At 41.4% G+C, this 20,319-nt stretch overlaps 1 protein-coding gene across 1 annotated transcript in view; it reads left to right on the top strand.

The window, feature by feature from the left end:
- The first annotated feature begins 289 nt into the window (after positions 1 to 289).
- Positions 290 to 20,319, top strand: part of LOC113169164 (A disintegrin and metalloproteinase with thrombospondin motifs 16) — a 39,238-nt gene continuing 19,208 nt past the window's right edge. Inside the window, exons 1-10 of the mRNA XM_026370350.1 lie at positions 290 to 369; positions 534 to 624; positions 2,996 to 3,348; positions 10,851 to 11,262; positions 12,930 to 13,132; positions 14,391 to 14,474; positions 15,194 to 15,353; positions 16,752 to 16,857; positions 17,251 to 17,388; positions 19,657 to 19,810. Coding sequence (XP_026226135.1) covers positions 328 to 369; positions 534 to 624; positions 2,996 to 3,348; positions 10,851 to 11,262; positions 12,930 to 13,132; positions 14,391 to 14,474; positions 15,194 to 15,353; positions 16,752 to 16,857; positions 17,251 to 17,388; positions 19,657 to 19,810 — 1,743 coding nt within the window. The 5' untranslated portion in view covers positions 290 to 327. The remainder of the gene's footprint in view (positions 370 to 533; positions 625 to 2,995; positions 3,349 to 10,850; positions 11,263 to 12,929; positions 13,133 to 14,390; positions 14,475 to 15,193; positions 15,354 to 16,751; positions 16,858 to 17,250; positions 17,389 to 19,656; positions 19,811 to 20,319) is intronic.

The following is a 20,319-nucleotide window of genomic DNA, read 5'->3' on the forward strand; positions in this document are numbered from 1 at the left end:
AAAAAGGAAAATGAGTTGCCGGGAGAGAAGATTTAAATGCATGCGATTTACCGCGTCAGAATAGGGAGCTAGAAAATGAATGGAGACCTGAAGAGGACTGGGCTTCATCTGAAACTTGTTGCTGCTTCAGTCCTGCAGATTCGCTGCAACTCCTGTTGGACTGATCCACTGAAGCCTTGGGGACTTTTGGAAAGTGGCTGCGTGATATAAGCTTCTTCTTCTTTTTTATTATTATTATTATTCTTTTTTTTTTTTTTTGCATAAAGGTGATCAACAGACATGACTTTCTTCAGGATAAGTGCAGAATGGAGAAGCTGGACGCGGCCGATGCTCTTTATTCATCTGCTTTGTTTTGTCCCACTGACTAAAGTAAGTTAGTTATCAGCGCTGCGCCTGTGCGCACATGCATGCAGAGCTCATAAAGTTGTCAGCGCTTCAGATGACAGAGTAGCTGAGATATATATATATATATTTTTTTTTACACGGTTATCTGTAGGAGACACAGACCCAGTCATGTTTCTATTTCCTTGCAGAGCGTCCTCTTGAATCGTCCTGGAGACGCCGCCGGATCACAGCAGAAGACGTCGGCTTTGCTCCGCTCCCTCAATTTACCTCAACGCACAGGTACGTGCAGGGTCTCGCACGATGCGTCAGTGTTTTCTGCGACTGTGAGCGTGCATGATTGATAGGGACAGTAAATAAACGCAAAGCCAGCCTCTACATCCCTCAAGCATCGCTCACCTGCACTGTTTGTGATCTCTCTTCACCGCTGGGGGGCGACCTGCACCCTGACACATAGCCACCAGGGTCTGCTGTAAACATGGATCAAGGTGGTAAAAGGGCAAAAATAAGGAATTGTTGAATTTAGTAATATCTTATTTGACTTGCCTGATGCAACGCTGAAGGGACTTTTCATCTGTGGGATAATAAAAGTAGGAACATTATGAATGGATGACATTAATTGCTGCATAACACAATAAAAATAGCTATATATTTCTTTTATTAGTACAGTTAAGAGTTTTATAACACGCTTAATGAAGATGTGTTGATGCCTGCTCTGGCTGCTTAGTCAATTCAGTAATTATTGCAAGCAGTAAGTGCAAGACTTTCATCTGTTCTTTGTTTCGTGGATCTAACCCCATGTGGTATGCTGAGCCAGCAGATCCTCTGGCTGTGCATTCTCCCTCAGATCGTTTGATTTTCTTTTTTTTTTTTTTTTTATAATCCTAGTCACTATGAAGAGCAGTCACATAAACAAATAAACAAACATCTAAAACTCCTTTTTCGCCCGGACACATGTGGAGATGATCTGAAACAGAAGTGAGGGGATGCCCTCGCTGCAAATCATCATACAAACATTCGTACAGCTCGTGTCAGGGCGGGTGAGGACAGAGATCGTGTCTTTTGTCAACTTCAGGCCAAGGCACCCATTGGTGGGAGCCTCTTATAGTGCTAATGGCACCCAGGAGCCACTAAACCAACACACTAACCACCACAGGATCTTGTCTCAGTCCATCAAACAAGAAATATGTGTGTGTGTGTCTGTTCCCGCAGACTCTTTGTTTGTATACTGTCAGACAAGGGTCACTGCAGCTGGTTTTTGACTTAGGGTGGAACAGATACGGTTGTGTTGGGGGAAGGTGGACAACACAACAAAGATAGGGGAGACCATTTTCTGTTCCTGCCTAAGTGCTTCAGTGTCTGCACAGAAAAAAAAAAACAGAAAAAAAACTTGAGACTCGAAGTATGTGTTTACTCTTTGAAGTGCTGTAGCTCTCTGGGTAGAAAACAGTTGTAGGGTAACACGTTTGCTTCCCACCGTGTCTACTCATGCTGCATATGCAGTGATGACAATGCAAGGTGCTAAAAATAAATGCATTCTGTAACTCAGTGTTAAAATCTACCAAAAAAGTGACATCTCCCACTGCCAGTGATGAAACACTGTCTCTGCCATTCTGCATGTTTCTCCCATCGCCAAAACACGTCTGTCTCTGTGCTATATTTATTCAGTATTGCTAAAGCAAGTCATCCAGTGCAGCAGCTGAAGCTGACTCTTGCTTCAGTTGTGTTGTGGCTGCTGTTATTAAGAAATTGACTGTGAAACACTTCTCAGCATCAGCTGAGAGAAAAAACATCTTTTAAACATTTAATGTACACAATGTTAACTGTATTTATTACATTCTGTGCACATGATTTCTTACTCAGTCTTACTCAGAGGATGGACTCAATAAGTAATATTAACTGTTTGCTTCTGATTTCCGCTGGAAAATCAGCATTGTATTGTACAGCTCAAGTAGTCAGCTACACGTGGTTTGATCTTTGGAAGAATTAGTTTCGGTGGCCACAAGACGATTACGTGGGTAACTTTTCAAGAGACCAGACCTGTGGCCTGCTACCATTTCTCTTTATGACCTGCGGTTATCCAGCCTGAGCTTTAGCTCTAATAAAAGCTGTAGTAAAACACAAGGTCAAACATGATTCACTTTCTGCGGAAGAGTCTGTGTTGAAATGGTCTAAAACGCTTCCTTTTCTTATACCTCCTTCTTGACCCTGCTGGCAAAAGGTCAGGAGTGTTTAGGAAGGAGGGAGCTGCTGTTTTTTTGCAGCCTGTGATGAAGCCAAGGTAGCACCTGGCTAAGCGTATTGTATATCACAATAAAAAACACTGAGACATCCAGTTAGTAAGGAGCAGGGCTTTGTTACACTGTACAGTCCAGAATATATCACAATAATTCCTCCTTTCATTGCAATAAGGATAATATAACTGCATGATGACATATTTCCATGTACACCATAACGTAGGCAACTGTCAATAGGGAGAGATTCAGGCGAATGGTACAAAAAAATCTATCACACATACTGCTGTGAAGGAAATATCGCACTCATATTCTATTTGTAGCTACTCAATTAGTCTAGTGTGATATTGTTTACCCGTTTTTACTGCTGAAATATTGTCAAATCTTCTCTCCCTGTGTTCCTCTTGCTTTCTGTCCAGAATATGAGATTGTTTCTCCATATGAGGTCAACCATCAAGGGGTTTACATCTCGCATGAAGTAGCTCACCACCAGCGTAGAAGGCGACGCAGATCCCTCAGCACAGATGCAGGTTCATCAAACGCTGGCAGTGAAACAATCCACTTTCGGTTAAGCGGCTTGGGGCAGGACTTCCACATGGAGCTGAGGGAGGCTTCGCACAGCCTCATAGCACCTGGCTTCACCGTCCAAGTTCTGGGAAAGAATGGCACCAAGAGCCTGTGGGCCTACCACCAGGAGGAACTCTGCTTTTATCAGGGATCGCTGAGGTCAAGGGTCAACACCTCGGTGGCACTGTCCACATGCATGGGGATGGTGAGTTTGTATGTGTAGAGATTTGATTTGCAAGTGTGTGTGTGTGTGTGTGTGTGTGTGTGAATCTGTGAAATGGACTTCAGGGTCAGTTAAATTTCAGCTATATTTTGGACGTCTTCATTTGAGTTACGTTTTGACAGCATGCAGATTGATGTGTTGAGTGAGCAGTGTAATCAGCTAGAAGCAACAGCGAGCCTGAGAGCCAGATTTTTAAAAATCTGGCTCATCCTGGGAAACCCTGATAATATAAACACAGCATTAGTGTTCTTGTCATGCTGAAACCCAGAGAGGGAGAACGGGAAATATCAATGGGTCTGTATGGATTTCAACTCAAAGTTAAGAAAATGCTCAATTAGTGCAAAGAATGGGGAGAAGCAAAAGACAGAAAGCACAAATACTTAAAGTGCACTGTAATTCTGGGTTACAAGATAGAAGACACAAGATATGATTCAGACACTGAGCTAAAGCAAAGAGCGGCAGGGCAATTCTTTGATCAAAGGAGGAGAAAATCTGATTATAGCTGGGCAGTAAAGGCGATAAAACCACATTTTTTCCCTCGTAAGACACTGTCCTTTTCTGTAACACATATACAGTCATCAAGCAGCTCTTTCATTATGCTACTATGAAGCAGCCTTTCACACAGCGCTTGAGTCGGTGCACTGACTGTTTGGCTGGTCTGGTCAGTAAATGGCTTGTACTTGACTCCAGTTGACTTAAAAACCCACTGTCAGGCTTCCTTTCAAACTGTCCTACATGATTAGTTCAGGCTCATTCTAAGTATATTACACGTTTGCCTAGATCAGCTAATGAATAACTAATGAAAGGAAAAGTCAAGTCTGCAAACAGAGCTGAATGTTTGGTCTATAAGCCAGGAAAATTCGAACAACACAAGCATGCCAAACATGCCAGAACAATGTTTTGGTGGTATTTCATCGCCTTAGTTAGCACACCGTGTAATGTCTGACCGGCTTTCGGAGCCAAGACACGTGAACAAACAGTTCATGGGTATCGTTTTTAAATTTGATTCACTTCAATTTCCTATTTTAGTTTTTATTTGGTTTATTTAAAGTGCTTATTTATTAGAAGTGTCATCAGTACTAACACAGCTGGCATCATATGGAGTAAGCTGACTGTGAAAATTCAGAAAATCTAATTGATCTGAATTGTCTTTTGAGGGAGAGTCGGTGGTGAGCTAACCTGAAGATGTAGGTGATCTGAATATAGGAACTAATCAGCTGATAGCCAAATTCAAAACTGAGCTGACTTTATTGCTGTAGAAATCCATTTGTGTACGTTTGAGCTGGATTGTGAAAGACTAGCTTGTGTTTGTTCTGGTGTTGTCTTGGTGGTATAGTAATAATAATAATTTATTTATAAGGAGACAGAGCAGGAACTGTGTCGTGGCTAGGGAAACTCCTGTCCTGTTAGTTATTTGTTCTCAAATGTCACTGGAAACTCACAGTTTATAGCTTAAAAAAAGGAGGCCAGTCTTTTTTGGTGTTTTTAATTATAAATTCCAGGGTTGTTGTTTATATTTTTGTTTGTCTGTGTCTGAGAAATGCCCTCTAAAACAACAGACAGACAGTGGCACATCTCCAGGGATGTATCTTCTTCTCTGTGACTGTGTATGTCAGAGAGAGAGAGTGTGTGTGTGTCCATGTGTGTGTGAGCATGGCTGCATTTCAGACCACATCCCAATAAAAGATTCAGCCAAAAGGTCCAGGGTTGCACAGACTGTAAATGTGGTTCTCACGACTGTGGCTGGCTAAGAGGGACTGGGTCAGTCCATCAATGGGAATTTTTCTCATGTGAATTAAGGAACTGCAAACTTATGTCAGGAGACTGGGATATTTAGATTATATTTAGACTTTAGACTGGGATAAGTTAAAGATGAAAATGTCTCACTGGTCAAAACCAAGTTTCAAAGTTTACTTTGCCACTTGTCCACAGACCTCACAGGAGACCTTGCACTTTGGACAGGCTCCTAGTTGACAGGTAAAAATTGACCTGCGTAGCCCCGATCAATAGCTGTATCTGGTATCAGTGAGCACCTGGACTTCAACAGCAGCATGATACAAGTTAGACGAGACCACATATCAGCCTTATTTACCCTGTGAGGCGTTACACTGCAATGTTATGTATAAGTCGCCTTTTTTAACTCTCTCCTCTTTCGGCAGCACATATAGTGGTTAGCCTCTCTTTGATGGCAGTAGGGAGCTGAACCATGAAAAATGTCTTATTTGCAACCACAGAATTAGTGGAATAAAAGAAGCACGCCAATCCCACTGACAGCGCAGTCCAGCTTCCAAATGGTTTGAAGCGCTGACCACTCACACACATGTGGAGGCGGACATCATAAAACGCATCCTTTATGCTGCAGCATAATCTGCTTTAATCTGGCTTTCATGGGGGTGAGGGAGTTGAAAGGTGAGCAGAGTGCCATGCAGACGTTGTTTGACTGATTATTTTTCTTCTAACCTAAATCCCGACATTAGTAGGGGACACCTCTACCTCTGTTTCTGTCTATATATCAGACTACATACATACTTATCTGTATCTGTTTGTCTAGTCTAATTTTATTCGTCTGTCTGAAACACACCTTTCTTTTGTACCAAAGGGAAATGCTAAATGCCCTCTCACTACAAATCACTTGAAGGTCATGTGTTTTCCTCTTGTAAAAGGAAGGGTGTGTTTCTTGCCTCTGGGCTTGTAGTAGTAGTAATAATAGAATGCTGCATACCCGTCCCACCTCTGGGATTTCCAAGAATATATGAGAGATGGTCTGCTGTTGTGGTGAAGCTTTGAAACGAATGCTGGGTGGTCTTGGCAGGTTGATATGCAGTAATCAATTTTCAACATAAGATACATCAAATGATCTTAAGGGATTGTTACTTGTTTTATCATTTGCTCCCATCAGTCATGGCTTCCTCACACAAAGCACATACTGTAAGGTGCTCAATGTGTCTCCGACACCAGAATAAAGTGAGTCTGGAACATTTGGGGAACGTTCGTGTTCGGAATAGCTCTCCAACAGATGACTAAGGTGCAGTTTGTGAAGTGAAATAGCGATAAAAGTGATAACTGATTAAGAAATAGTGTCTAGTGTTGAATTGTGTTGTCAGGGTATCAATCCAGTATCTTTCCAATTTTCCAAAAAGCCCAAACATTGAGCCAAAGTCTGAATCCCTGCCTTCAGCTTCTACAGAAACAGCCGTCATGTAACTGATTGTATGCACAAACTGCACAAGCGCAGTAAAAATATGCATTGCTGCTTTTTTGCTTCAGGATTTCTTCATTACTTTGTCTAAACTTTGAGGTAGATTGTATTTCTCATACACTGGAGTGAGTAAAAATGCATACTTGGACCAGAAAATACAGAAATAAATATGATATATAATTAATCATGGTGCGTATACTGTGTATTTTTGGGATATGTCCCATTAGCAAGAGTAGGTTAAAGATGGCCAGAGAGAAAGAGAGAGCCATATACTGAGCACAGTCAGGTGCACCTTGTAATGCACAGAATGCTTCCCCCATCAGTTCCGTTTTCCTAACGCCTCTCCCCCCACCTCCTTCTCGTTCTTGTCGCTGCTTGTCTGGATGCATCTGACTCCAGAGAGTCCAGCTGTTTGCGCCCTCCCAAGTAGTGTTTCAGCATTTTATGACTGCTATTTGCACCTCGAAGAGCAGAGTGTGTAATCTGATGACTTTGGCTATTTAGGATAGGCACTAGTGTGATCTAATCTCATGCTTAAAGAAAGCAGTGGAGGTTACAGTCTAATGACATCATAGTGATTAACTGTGGTGGTTGTTTGCTGTTTGTGCTTAGGAAGACAAGGATGTTGCTTTGTTTAAGGCGGAAACATTTTGAATTCATTGTTCTCACAGTACACTGCTATTACAAATGTTTTCGTTTTGTTTGTTTTTTTTGCACAATTTCTAGCCTGGTTGCTGTCTCCAAATAAAAGCTGGTGTTATGCACTGCTCATAAAATGTGCATGTTTTTGAAGAATACAGAATCTACCAACAGAGGTTAAATATTACAGACTAATTGTAAGTCGGCAGCTTAGGACAAACAACTGAAAAACAGAATTAAGTAAACTATAAGGGTCAGTCTTGAAGTTTCAGTCAGTGGGACAGCAGACATAAATGAGAGGAAACAAGGTGTGCAAGGAGTGACTCATGGTTCTTGTTATGATGCAGCTGCACACACAAACCTTACCGGTAAGTCTCTAACTCAGCTTAGAGACAAAGCATTAAAGCAGCTTTGGAAAAAGAATCACATCAAGATCAATTCATGCATCTCCATGAATGACTCACTTTACTGAACTAAAACATCATCCATACCCCCGATTTAGGAATAATGCTATAGGTTTTGTCATACAGTATGACAGAACCAATGTTTTTTGCACCAATTCGATGACAGCAAAAAAGCCCACAAACATACACATCAATACTGCATGGACAGACCAATGTGGTACACTGTAGGACCTGCAGAATGTAACATGCGCAATTGGTGCTGACAGGGAAGAGACAGAAGTAAAAGAGTGAACGTTGCCATGAAATGCAGTCACAGTTATCGGGATGTTAATGTTTGTTGATGTGCATCAAGTGGCTGTGTTTAAAAGGCTTTGGGCAAGGTTGCAAGGTTGATTGCACAATATTGGCTGCATCATACTTAAAATCGGAATACTCGTCTGATTAGTGCAGTGTTATATGCAGGTATAAACATATGAAAGCAAAGCATGTTTGGAAATTTAGAACTAGATGCATTATAATATTTGAGGCAGTGTGCCACTGTTAAGATACTATTGCAATGTTAGCAGTAAAGCAGAGCTCTTTTCATAACTGACCAACAGGCAGATCTTTGATAGGTATGAGAACATGGCAATTTCTATAACAACTCCAAACTAAACAGCCCAGCCCATAGTGTGCTGTAGATATAAGTCCTAGAATTGTCTTTTTCCATCACTCACTTTCTCTTCTTGTCTATCTGTACCTCCTCGAACGGGCTGACCAAAACAATCCCTTATGACAAAAGCAGCAAAAAAGGAAAGATCCTTTCATCCCCTCCTCCCAAATAATCTCAATCCCAATGTGCCAAATAAACAGAATCAGTTTTGTTAGCCTCCACATGGCATCCATTTTCCCTGGAGCTCCCCGCTGATGTCCCAATGTTCAACAACTGAACCACCCACCCAGACATAACATGCAAAGTTCTGAAGGTTGACAGCAGCACAGTTCAGGTCAGAGACTTCACCGTGACTTGGAACCAAATTATGACAAATCATCTGTGATTACACAGCGCCGGGGTGGGTGCCATGCGGATGACAGGATCACGCACCGGTTGTCACATGTGATTTTAACCGGCACTCCTGGCTGGGGTTCATGGCAAGGATTACAGCTTGACCGTTGGCAGGCAGGCTACAGTGTGTGAAGGTGGTAATGGTAATTGGGAAGCAGCTTTCTTTTTTTTCCCCCCTGTCTTTCTCTTTTTCTCTGTATTAACACTCTCCACCCACTTATTCCCAAAAGCCAACTTCAGGATCAATTGTCCACAGTTACTGACATTTTATTCAATTGGTTGCAACATTGGGATTTTAAAAACAACTACATATCAGCACAGAAACTAGAAATGACAATAGAAATGATGTAATCATCACAATAAACACTGGACCAAAAAGTGTGTTTCTGGCTATAAATATGTCTCCAAATAGAGCACGTACCTGTATCACTCTGTGTGTTTGTCAGTCAAACTCCAGCTAATATACAGTAGAAAAGAATCATTATCTAGCACTGAAACACCTGTAACCAGAAACTGCTCTGCACCTCATGAGTCATACAGATGTGCATGGCTTTTAAATCTCTTTATTCTCTGGTTTTTTTACACCATCTGGGACATCACATCAGTTTGGTTGATGTAAAGCACAAATGCAACATAAATATCTGATGACTTTTTTGACATAGTGCCTAATGAAAGCTCTAAACTGTACGGCCTTTGTGTCCACAGCTGACACATCTGCGTTGGCTCGTGTTCCTCTGTGTTGAGTTCATCATTTTTAAATTCAGTGCCTAATACAGTCACAGTATTTTCCAAGGATTCCACTAGCTTCCTGATCTGTGGTTATAGGTTGGCAGAGGTGGAGTCCAGAGTGATGATGCAATGGGGAAAATCATTACTGAGAATCATAAAGGCAACATAAGAATCATCACCAGCAGAGGTCTGTTTGTGCACGATGGGAGTAGAGACATTCTTACTTTAATGCACATCGATGAGCACAAATCTATTCACTGACATGACATTAGCTGTACATGTATAACATCTGTCAGTCTATCGCTCACTGCATCTCTCATATGCACAAATCCACCTTGTACTGTTTTGAGACTTTCACATTTACTGTATGCGTACTTAGTCACTCTAGGTTAGCCGCAGTCTCACCACTGCCACTGTGTCAGACTGTTTCTGTCAACCGGCAGAAAGGCTGTGATGACAAAGGACCTCACACTCTACTCGCAGTGAAAAAAAAAATGGAGACTGTAGTCAATTAAACATATTATAGGGAGACCACTATTACTGCCAAGCTCCAAATGCTACGTGCCAGTTGACTGTCAACACAGATGTGGTGCGTGTTTGGAGAGACTCGCGGAGACAAAGAAAAAGACAGAGAGCAAGAGAAAGCAATCTCCAAGTGTCTGAATGGGCTGTGACAGACGTTTACTGAAAATGGAATATGAAAGCTGTAAATGTCTTTGTCTTCTCCCAAAGAGACACAGGCATTTTCAGCTTGAGACACGCAGAGAGAGAATAAGGTCAACTGAAGAAATCATGTGCTGAGCATTTAGAGGTTTTTAATGGGCTTTCATAATGTCCTAGAATTTAAAGTGTGGCCTCGCGCTCACATGTCCCTCACTTTCAAAGAATAAGGAACATTCATAACATCTAATAATATATTTTTTTAGAAAAGGTTTGTTTGCGATTGTTACAGTAAAGCATGTCTCAACCTGGACTTTGGTTAACATGTAGTTTTTTTTTGTTTTGTTTTATGAGGCATCAACTTCTTTCATCCTGACGCGACCCCTTTTGTTTCAGCCTCTTTCTGTCTGACTAAGTGTTATTTAGATTTTGCTGAGATAGCAAAGTCTGACCCTGAACAGCAAAACAGATGTGAAACACGACAAGTAATTGAGCCGCACAGAGCTTTTAGGGGGGTCAGGTTCACAGTAACCCAAGAGTCAAATCGTGGCTAATTGCTGACAGAGACAGATGATCAAACTAAGTGAGCAGCTGAAGAAGGTTGTTGTTTTGTTCATTTGTTCTAGATGACTTTAGGCCCTAAGGTTCATTTTAGTGGAAGAAAGTGTGTCAGTTGTTGAGTAGAAGAAAGACAACAATCTGACCAAACTCCCTTCACTTTTAAGTTCTGTACGTTTCATTTGCCTGGATTTAACGAGTTTAAAAGCCACTTCCATAAAGCTAATGGGTCTGTCTGTTTTGCCTCTAGTCAGGTTTGATCCGAGCACAGGATGGAGACTACTTCCTCAGACCCGTTTCTCGGAGCCTCGCCCAGAGAGAAAACTTCACGGCACCCATTAGTCACCAGCCACACATCCTCTACAAGAGTGAAAGGCACAACCAGACAGAGCAGAGGGGTCATCAGCCTCCGGGTCCTCAAAAGAGATCCGCAAATTCAACTCCGCACACCGTCACGAAGAGATCCACAGAGTCCCAGACCGAACCGGTCTACAACACGGCCACGGGAGGTCAGCACAAAAGGAGGCAAACACAGCAAAATGTGCAGTACGGTTCTGACCGTGGCATCCAAATGGAGCATCATAGGACGGGCCATCACCAAGACAACGACTACAGACGCGGCAAGAAGCAGAGGCAGCACTTCTGCGGGAGAAGGAAGAAATGTATGTAAGGGCAATTTCTCATTCTACTCCACATGTAGAAAGCTCCATGCTCGATTGAACCATCTGATAAATGAAACATGTCTGCCACTGTTTTCCATGTGAATATTAGTGGGGAGGGGTTTCAGTTTAACTTGTATGAATGAATGTAGTCACTCATAACAGGAAGAGGAGGACATGGAGAAAAACAAAGCATGAACCTTTTCCATTCTCTCAGATGAAAACATTTGACACACACGTGTTGACTTGTTCATTTTATTGTCACTGAATACCAAGATTACCATACTCTGTTTATTGAGCGCTGCGAAACGCACAGCTCCTCACAGCGCTCAGGGGAAAAAATAAACGACACATGGCGCATCGTTCGGGAACACTACATTAAAAGTAGCACAGTCTGTGCAGAGATGCGTGCTGCTGTCAACACGTCATTACAGCCTGTTGTGTTAAAGAGCACTAACAAGATGTGTGTTTTTACTACTTAACAAGAGGCCGGGTTATAAATCCCAGTCATGTCGCTGCTTTAGTGCTTACAGCGTTTTAGTGATTACAGCAGCCGACTTATCAGCCAATTTGAACTGAGAACATTTTGTAACCTTTAAAAAAAACACAAGGCAAATCAATGGTAATTTTTCCCATTGAAAATTATCCTGAGGGTGGGAAGTGAGAGGATTGTATTTCATGCTTCATCTGAATAATATGACCTCAATTTAGACCTTTTTTCGGTTGACTTCATTAGTGACTTAACCTGTAAAGAGGTTAAGGGAAATGTTTATATTCACTTTGTGTCACGGAGGTCACTTGAGAGCAGACAGGGATTTGGACTGGTACGACCACCATTAGACTGCAGAAACCCCCAGCTGTCTGTCCTCCGTGAAAACACGCCGATGTTTACATTCCCATAGAGTTACATCACTGAACACCTGTGCTGTATTTCAGTCGAAAAAAAAGGACTTTGGGCTCTCACCTGCTTTCCGCCTATGTAAGCAAACTCTAAAGCCTTTATAGTTTATCACAGGCGGCGAGCGATTGGTGAAAGTTTTGAAGTTTTGATAACCTGGAAACTTAGAAGTGAGGATTTGATGTGTTGGCTTCAAAGCAGCAATGGTTCCCTGCTGTTCTTTACTACTGACCTCATGTGATTATATGGATAGAAGTGTGGATATGATGCGTTTTGCCCAGAGATTAACCAGTTTTCAAATTTAAATAGTGTTTCTACTTATAGTTAATCAGGAAATGGGTTTGTATGCATCATCAGCTAGCACACAAAATATGACTCTAGCTGCTGTTAATGCACAATTCATCCCATACCATGGTTTCTAACGACAGCATAACACTAAGCACTCCTGGGTCAGTGCCAGAAGTTTTCAGTTTATCCATGACATCAAGTCATGAATGTCAGCCACTTACCAAAATTGCAGGTTAATGCTGACAAGCAAAGGTACCCATTTGGCTGCTGGCTACAGGTTCATTTCCAATCTTTTGCAACATGCAATCATCTGTGAGAAGGAAGGATTGTATATTTACAGTGGATGTTGCATACACCACCCTGTCTTACATGAGGTTTCACTAAATCAGGCCTGTTGTTACCACATATTTCCTCCTAAAAAAAACTAGGTTATTATCAAAACAATTGTAACTCACTTTGTATCTCTTTATCGGCTTTTGGTCAGACATGCCCAAACCTCCAGGGGAGGGTGTTTTTATCCTCCCAGACGAGTACAAGTTCGTCCCCAGGAACAAAAGGGCAGTGATGATGAAGAAACAGATCGATCAGAAGCTCAATGTGGAGACGCTGGTGGTGGTGGACAGAAAGATGATGGACAACCACGGCCATGAAAACATTACAACATACGTTCTTACGGTGCTGAACATGGTGAGAGAAGCTTCGTAACAGCTACACTTTGGGCCTTGTTTGTGTTAATAATAAATGTGCTACCTTCTAGACCAAATTATTCGAGAGGCCTACAGTGCATGAACGTGTACAAAATCATTATCAGTGGATTCACAAGAGAAAAACAAAGCCTGGTGTTACTTAGCTTATTTCCTCTCATCAAATACAATTCAATGCCAGAACGCTATCCTGACTTCATGATCATTCTTGTATGTTTTTGTCATTACACACCATGTAAATGTCAAACATCAGTAGAAATTGAGATGAAAGCCATGTATAAATTCACAGTTTGCCATGCTGCAGGATTTAGTGACTTGACACCTCTGTCTTCCATACTCACTAATCAGACAGAGCACATCTAAAAACACGAAACTGATATCTGGGTGAGATCACCGCCGCCACACTCACAGTGTCCCCACATTCCTCTCAGCTGATCTCCGAGCAAATTCCATCACGCTCGTTTTTGCTACTTAATGACTGACTGACAAATCCAAAGATAATCCATCTATTTTGAAAACATGGTCGCCTCTAGTAGAAACCAAGTTGGAGCAGTCGCAGCCTCGAAGGAGTCGCTTAAATAGTGTGTGGAGTATGGAGTTACACAGAAAACACCCAGCCATCTACCGCACCTGCCAGCTCTTGCGGGTCTTAAAAAGATTATTTGGTATTTGTAGAAAATTCAATCTGATATGTCATTGCAGCATTTGCCTAGATTAATGTTTTCTTCATGGCAGAGTGGAACAACTTCAAAACCATTTAGAAAAATTACTGATTGTAAAAAAAAAAAAAACGCTGTATGTTATGAACCACAAAACACTGAAACTCTATGGAAACTAGTGTGATTATTCATTTTATAGGCTCTTGTGGAACTCTGGTGTTCCAGGACATTATAGCTTAAATAAGTGGTTTTGATTGCGTCTTTGAACCTCAGAGTTTGTTAACTGACTACAGCCGTGTGTCTTCTTATGACTCAGTGAAGAGAAAGACCAAACATGGGGAACATAAGGAATGAATGAGTGTTCCTGAAAAAAGAAAAAAAAAAAAAAACACTGAGTGACACCTGAGGTATTCAAAGGGTCCAAGAGAAAAGACAGAGAGCGAACAAGAGCAAAAGCTTAGGAGTCCACTTTCAAAGCTCAAGCTGTTACGATTGACGGTCAAATATCTGTGTGAGTATAATTGGAAACATCTACAGTTTTAATAATAAGTAAGATTTTTTGTTATGTTTTGTGCCTTCTAGGTCTCAAGTCTCTTTAAAGATGGCACGATAGGGGGGAACATCAACATAGTGATAGTGGGCCTTGTACTTCTGGATGAAGATCAGGTGAGCGTGTCAAAGACTGGAATTTTAATGCTTCGTGGGGTTGAAGGATTTAAAAATAGTTCAGTAGTGTGTACCCTTATCTTTAGTATCCTCACCCTGATGCTGTCTATGTGCGACTTCAGAAACAACAAGAATGCAAAAAAATACTTTTAATATGTTTATTGTTTTTTTCTGCCTGAGGGTTTAAATCTCTCAGGTCTCTCTGGTTTTCTAGGAGTCATCCAAACTGCTGAGGACATTTAAAGTGGCTAATTACAGGGTGCACAGTTCTTGGGTGTTTGGCAGATTCAGGAGGGAAATTCTTGCAGAGTAAGGGGGATTGAAAGAGAGCATGGGTAAAATAAAAGGGGGAGGAGGAGGGCGTGAAGGAACAGGTGGGGTACTGTCAGAGAAAGAGTCGAGCAGTTTTAGGAAGGTGGGTCCTGGTTTCTATCCACCTGTGATCTTAATAGATTTCATTATTCCCTAAAAGGCAATTATCAGAGGGAGGAATGCCAGAAATGGCAAAAATGCCCCTGAAGTTTGTCTTTCTAACAGCAGCACCTGTCTAAAGATAAGAGTGATAAAATTAAAAAGATGTGGTAATATAAAACAACGGCGTGATTTATTGATATTTGTCAAAGTACAGGAAGAGTCATTTGATTTCAATATTTTGTTCCCATTCAAAAGCACAGTTTTTATCTCTCGTTCTCTCTCCTTTCATCTGTGTTATCTCACAGGACGGTTTGGTGATTAACCACCATGCAGACCACACACTGAACAGCTTCTGCCACTGGCAGTCCACACTGGGAGGCAGAGAGGGGCGACACCATGACCACGCCATTCTCCTCACAGGACTCGACATCTGCTCCTGGAAGAATGAACCCTGTGACACTCTTGGTATGTCTTTATTGCTACTAAGAAGTAGAATATGCAGCATAATAAATGCTTAAAAGTTTGATTGCAGATATTACAAAGGACTCTCTGCAAATGCGACTGCCCAAATGTTGAAATGACAAAGCCACATGAATGCCATCTGTGCTTATTTTGGTTTGTTTCTTGCTATTGACAGAAATATGACATTCTCTCATGTTTTTTCTCTGGGAAGTTGCTCCTTTGCTCTGTCACACGGTATTATCCAGGACCACGTTAGCCAAACCAGGTGTTCAAGCGTCCTGCACACTTTATATAGTAATATGAAAATATTAAAAGTTTAACAGCTGATTTTTCATTTAAATCATTATTATTATGAGCATTAAGAAGCTCCACTGCTGTGTTGAATACAAACCCTTAGAAAACACTTTATTGCAAAAGCAGAATAATAAGATGTAAAAATAATGTAATGAAAACATACTGATGACACATGACATTCAGCAGTGATCTTTAGTCACAGTGTGTACAGGTGGAGTTACACAGAAGTTCAGTCTTTGTGAGTGTACACCATCTAACAAACTAACAACAGCTTGTTTGTGGTAATGACCATGTTTTCCACATTGTGAAAAAAAAAAAACAACTCTATTTTGTGTTGAGGTGAGGCAAGTGTGCATGTCTGTTTGTGTGTGTGTGTGTGTGTGTGTGTGTGTGTGTGTGTGTGTGTGTGTGTGTGTGTGTGTGTGTGTGTGTGTGTGTGTGTGTGTGTGTTTGTGTACCACACTACCTTGAAATCCCAGACTTCAGTTTTGACTTCAAAGTGTTGAGGACAGCATTAGCCCTAATCATTGCTATGAACGCCCAGTTCAAAGGTGTGTGTTTCTGTGTGTTCAGTAAAATAAGTTAGCTCGGACCATTCCCAGACGTGCAAGGCAAAATGACATTGGTATCACCAGCCGGTCACCCAAATTATTTTTCATTGTGGTTACAGACCTATCCCCAAATGCTTTATAGTATATTAACTAACTAGTACCATGACTACCTGAAACTAAGGTATTCCCCGAGAGTAAAGTATCCTTTTTAATTCAGAGCCATTCAGGGGGGAGGCTTGTGTGATTGTCTGCAGCATGTAAGGAGACAGGTAAGGAAAATTTATATAAAGGGGTGTGAAGAGAGCTGAAGAGTAAAACAGAGTTTAATAGAGAAGAGGAGCTATTTGAAAGAAGTGAAGAAAGAGAAAGAGTGTGAAGTGGATTGAAAGGTAACAGAGAAATGTTAAATATAACATATGGAGGATTAAGGATTAAACACAGTTTAAAATAGATGAATATAATCAGTTGATCATAGCTTATGTTAGATCTGACTGAAAAGATCAAATAATTGAACTGTGATGTAAAAATTGGTAAAAAGTCATCTCTGGTTTTGCAGGTTTCGCTCCAATTAGTGGGATGTGCAGTAAATACCGAAGCTGCACCATTAACGAGGACACTGGCCTGGGGCTGGCATTCACCATCGCCCATGAATCCGGACACAAGTAAGTGCTACCTTCTCTCTCCAGATCTCATGACGACCAAATCAAAACACATTGTGTTCAGAATAAAAGATTGGATGTGTTTAATAGCTGTCAAGATAAATGATTCAGATAATAAGAAATAGTTCCCCCTGCTAATGCACATTTGACATGGCTCAAAATATGATTTAAGCACAGACAACAGAAAAAAAATAGTTTTAAAGCATTTTATTTATTTCCGCATGCAAATATTCCAAGGCTGATTATGAAATTGTTACCACATTGATACGATTTCATCAACCTCCCATCAAACACATTTATGAATAGGAATATGAAGCTGTGCAGGTACTACTGAGCACTGTCACCATAACATCATGTGTCATAACTTGCATGGTAAAATCTCAAATCATTCCCCAGTTTTGGAATGGTCCATGATGGTGAAGGAAATGTTTGTAAGAAGTCCGAGGGAAACATCATGTCTCCCACATTGGCCGGACACAACGGTATCTTCTCCTGGTCCGCCTGCAGCCGTCAGTACCTAAGTCGCTTCCTCAAGTAAGCAGCTGTATTTTTTATTACTGCTATGCTTTTATTGTGAAATGCATTGTACTGTGAATACTGACATTTACGGGTCACACTGCTTGAAGATTCCTATTAAGTTTTCAGAGCAGAACAGAAAAGCTCAATGACCTCCATATGGTGTATTGATGAGTAATGGGTAAGCAGCTTTGTATCAGTTTATGAAATAAAACTAGTAAAACAACAGTGCTCCACTTGGCAATAGCCACTTTAAACATGCATTGGGTCTTTTTTCTTCCCCATGTGTTACTGATGTGTTCACATGTGTTGGAGAAAAACATGTTAGCAGAATATATATGAATGCACTGTATACATATTAGATATGTGTGTGACAGAGAAGTGCACATGTGAGGAGGAAAGTTGAGTGTTCAGTGCATCAGTGGAAGTAGCGTCCATGTGTCTGGTTGGGTTTCCATGTGCCCTGAGCATGTGGTGTGTGTGTGTGTGCTTGAAACCGGATAGCCCAGAGGCAGTGCCCTCCACTAAATTTACCAGTGTGTTAACTGAACTGACAGGTATTCCTACTCAGTGGTGGAGACAGACAGTGTATTTCCTCGCTGAGTTATTAGAGCTGGGATGACCTCACCCTTGTTAGGCCTGTCAGCCTTATATTAAACTCCCATCACCCCCCTGAGGCCATGTGGAGGGAATCTCTGTAGCACTGAACCAACCAAGGGTCATCTTCCCATTTAATCACTGAGTGATAAAAGTGACGAGATATTGTATGTTTTCCTAATTGCAATCAAAGGAATTATTTAAATGTTTTGGAGAAAAGCGTCTCACTGAGTTAAGTACGATTTCGCGAGAAGTTTGCATTACACTCATTCTGAATCTGCCTCTTCTCAGCCACCTATGACTGAGAGCTGTGCTCCAACACTGTATGTAAAGTAAGATGCTTTACCTCAGCTCTTTGCCATGCTTAAAAGGGATCAACAACTTTTATAGAGGAAGGGAAATTTCCCTAAAAGCCACTTGGACTTGTTTTTGTTTGTATGAGCAGTGGCAAGAACCATCAAGAAGTCAGTGTTACATGAAAGTTACAAGACTTTCTTGTGGTCCCATTTCTGTTTTCTTTCTCTTGGACACGCTGCAGAGGACACAGTTTGTGTTTGATGTATCAACAAGCCATGCTGGATTTAAAATACCCAGTAGTTTTTGTCTGGAAGAGATGAGTCAGGAGCTCTGCAGGGACTGCTAGAAAAGAATGGATGCTTTTCTCTTTGCTGTTTTTTTTTTTTTTTTTTAATGTCCAGCTGATGATAATCTTGTGGAGTGCAGTGCTTACAAGTTAAATTTTGGGGAAAACATTTTGTCCTAAGACTCTTGTGTTGCCGTCAGTAAATATAAAAAGCTGCTCTGGAGGGAACGGGTCCTGAGATCCCGCAAATGAGCTCTACTGGGGTTGTAATTGTTCTGTGTAGCAGTGCTTCACAACAGGCCTTACATGTGCGCCTGCTGTTGTGTGCACACTGTAAATATAATGTATTTTTCAGAAATATTATGTGAATAATGTCCGACTATTGCACTTGCAGAGCAGCCATCGTTCACTTAGACACACGTAGGACCCATAAAGCAATGGAAGATCTCACACACACACACACACACACACGGAGAGACACATATAATACTCTGCAAAAGCAATCAGGACCACTCACTAGCACATTGAACCATTCCAACATATTTTGCCTTTTCATGCTCTTTCCACCATATTGTTGTATTATATTCCCCTGACTGTGGTGTTTAAGCTGTAAAACATCTCTGTATAGTAACCAGCGGTATCAGTTAACACTGGAAACCCCCCTGCCGGTGTTCGGATATGAGCGATATGGGCAAGAATTTCTTTATGTCCGTCATAATTGAGTGTCTGATGCACTAAAATCTTTACTCTCAGAGTTTGAGTTTGGCAACATGTTATGTGTCCATGGCAACACTTTACGGTACTCTCTAAATTTAAAACAATGGGGCGTCGTAGCCTGATGCTGTCGGTTGTGGACTGTAGTGTCTGTTTAGTATGTGGGTATGCATGGTGTACATCAACAAAGCTGATCAACCAAAGCTGTGTCTGTTAATTCCTCCTCTCTCGTCCCTCTACACTTTCCTTTCTTCCTCTCTTGTCACCCCCGACCCATCCACCTCTGCCTCCCCCTCTTTAGAGCTGTCCTAATTTCCTCTCCGCTGCTGCTTCTCTTCATCTTGTGTCATTTGGTTCACTTACTATTTCTCTTTTATTCTCTTCTCCTCCAGCTCCGCCCAGGCTTTGTGCCTATCAGACGAACCCCGAGCTGTCAAGGAGTATCGGTACCCGGAGAAGCTGCCGGGCGAGCTGTACGATGCAGACACACAGTGCAAATGGCAGTTTGGGGAGAAGGCCAAACTGTGCACCTTGGATTTTAAGAAGGTTAAATAGACTTTGACTCAGTTATGCTATCCTAGGCAAATGAAAAACTCCTCTGCCATGATGCACCCAGAGATTCTCTCAGCACACACACACACTGGAAGGTCTTAATTAGTTAAAAACAATTCAGATGGAAATGGAAAAACAGAAAGATGTTGAGAGTGGAATAGAGGGGATGATGTAGAGGAAAAAGGAAGAATAAAGGAAAGAAGAAGGAAATGAGAAACTGATGCATGCCCTCGTGTATACACACACAAAACAAACAGTGAGAGTTATAATACTGCCCATGAAATACTCACTGGGATGGATGACTAAATATACACTGGAGCGCTGCCAATGGGAATCTCTCCATGTTTCTCTCCCATTGTCTCATTACTGTTGATGTTGCGCTTTGATATACCATCCCGATAGGATTTAGATTACTTCAGTGTTTCCATGGGTCCAACTATTGTAGCTCACCTCACCTGAACCAGGGATGATACACCTATTGTTCAAAAAATAAAAAGAGTCAG

This window comes from Anabas testudineus, chromosome 16 (assembly GCF_900324465.2).
Source record: "Anabas testudineus chromosome 16, fAnaTes1.2, whole genome shotgun sequence".
NCBI lineage: Eukaryota > Metazoa > Chordata > Actinopteri > Anabantiformes > Anabantidae > Anabas > Anabas testudineus.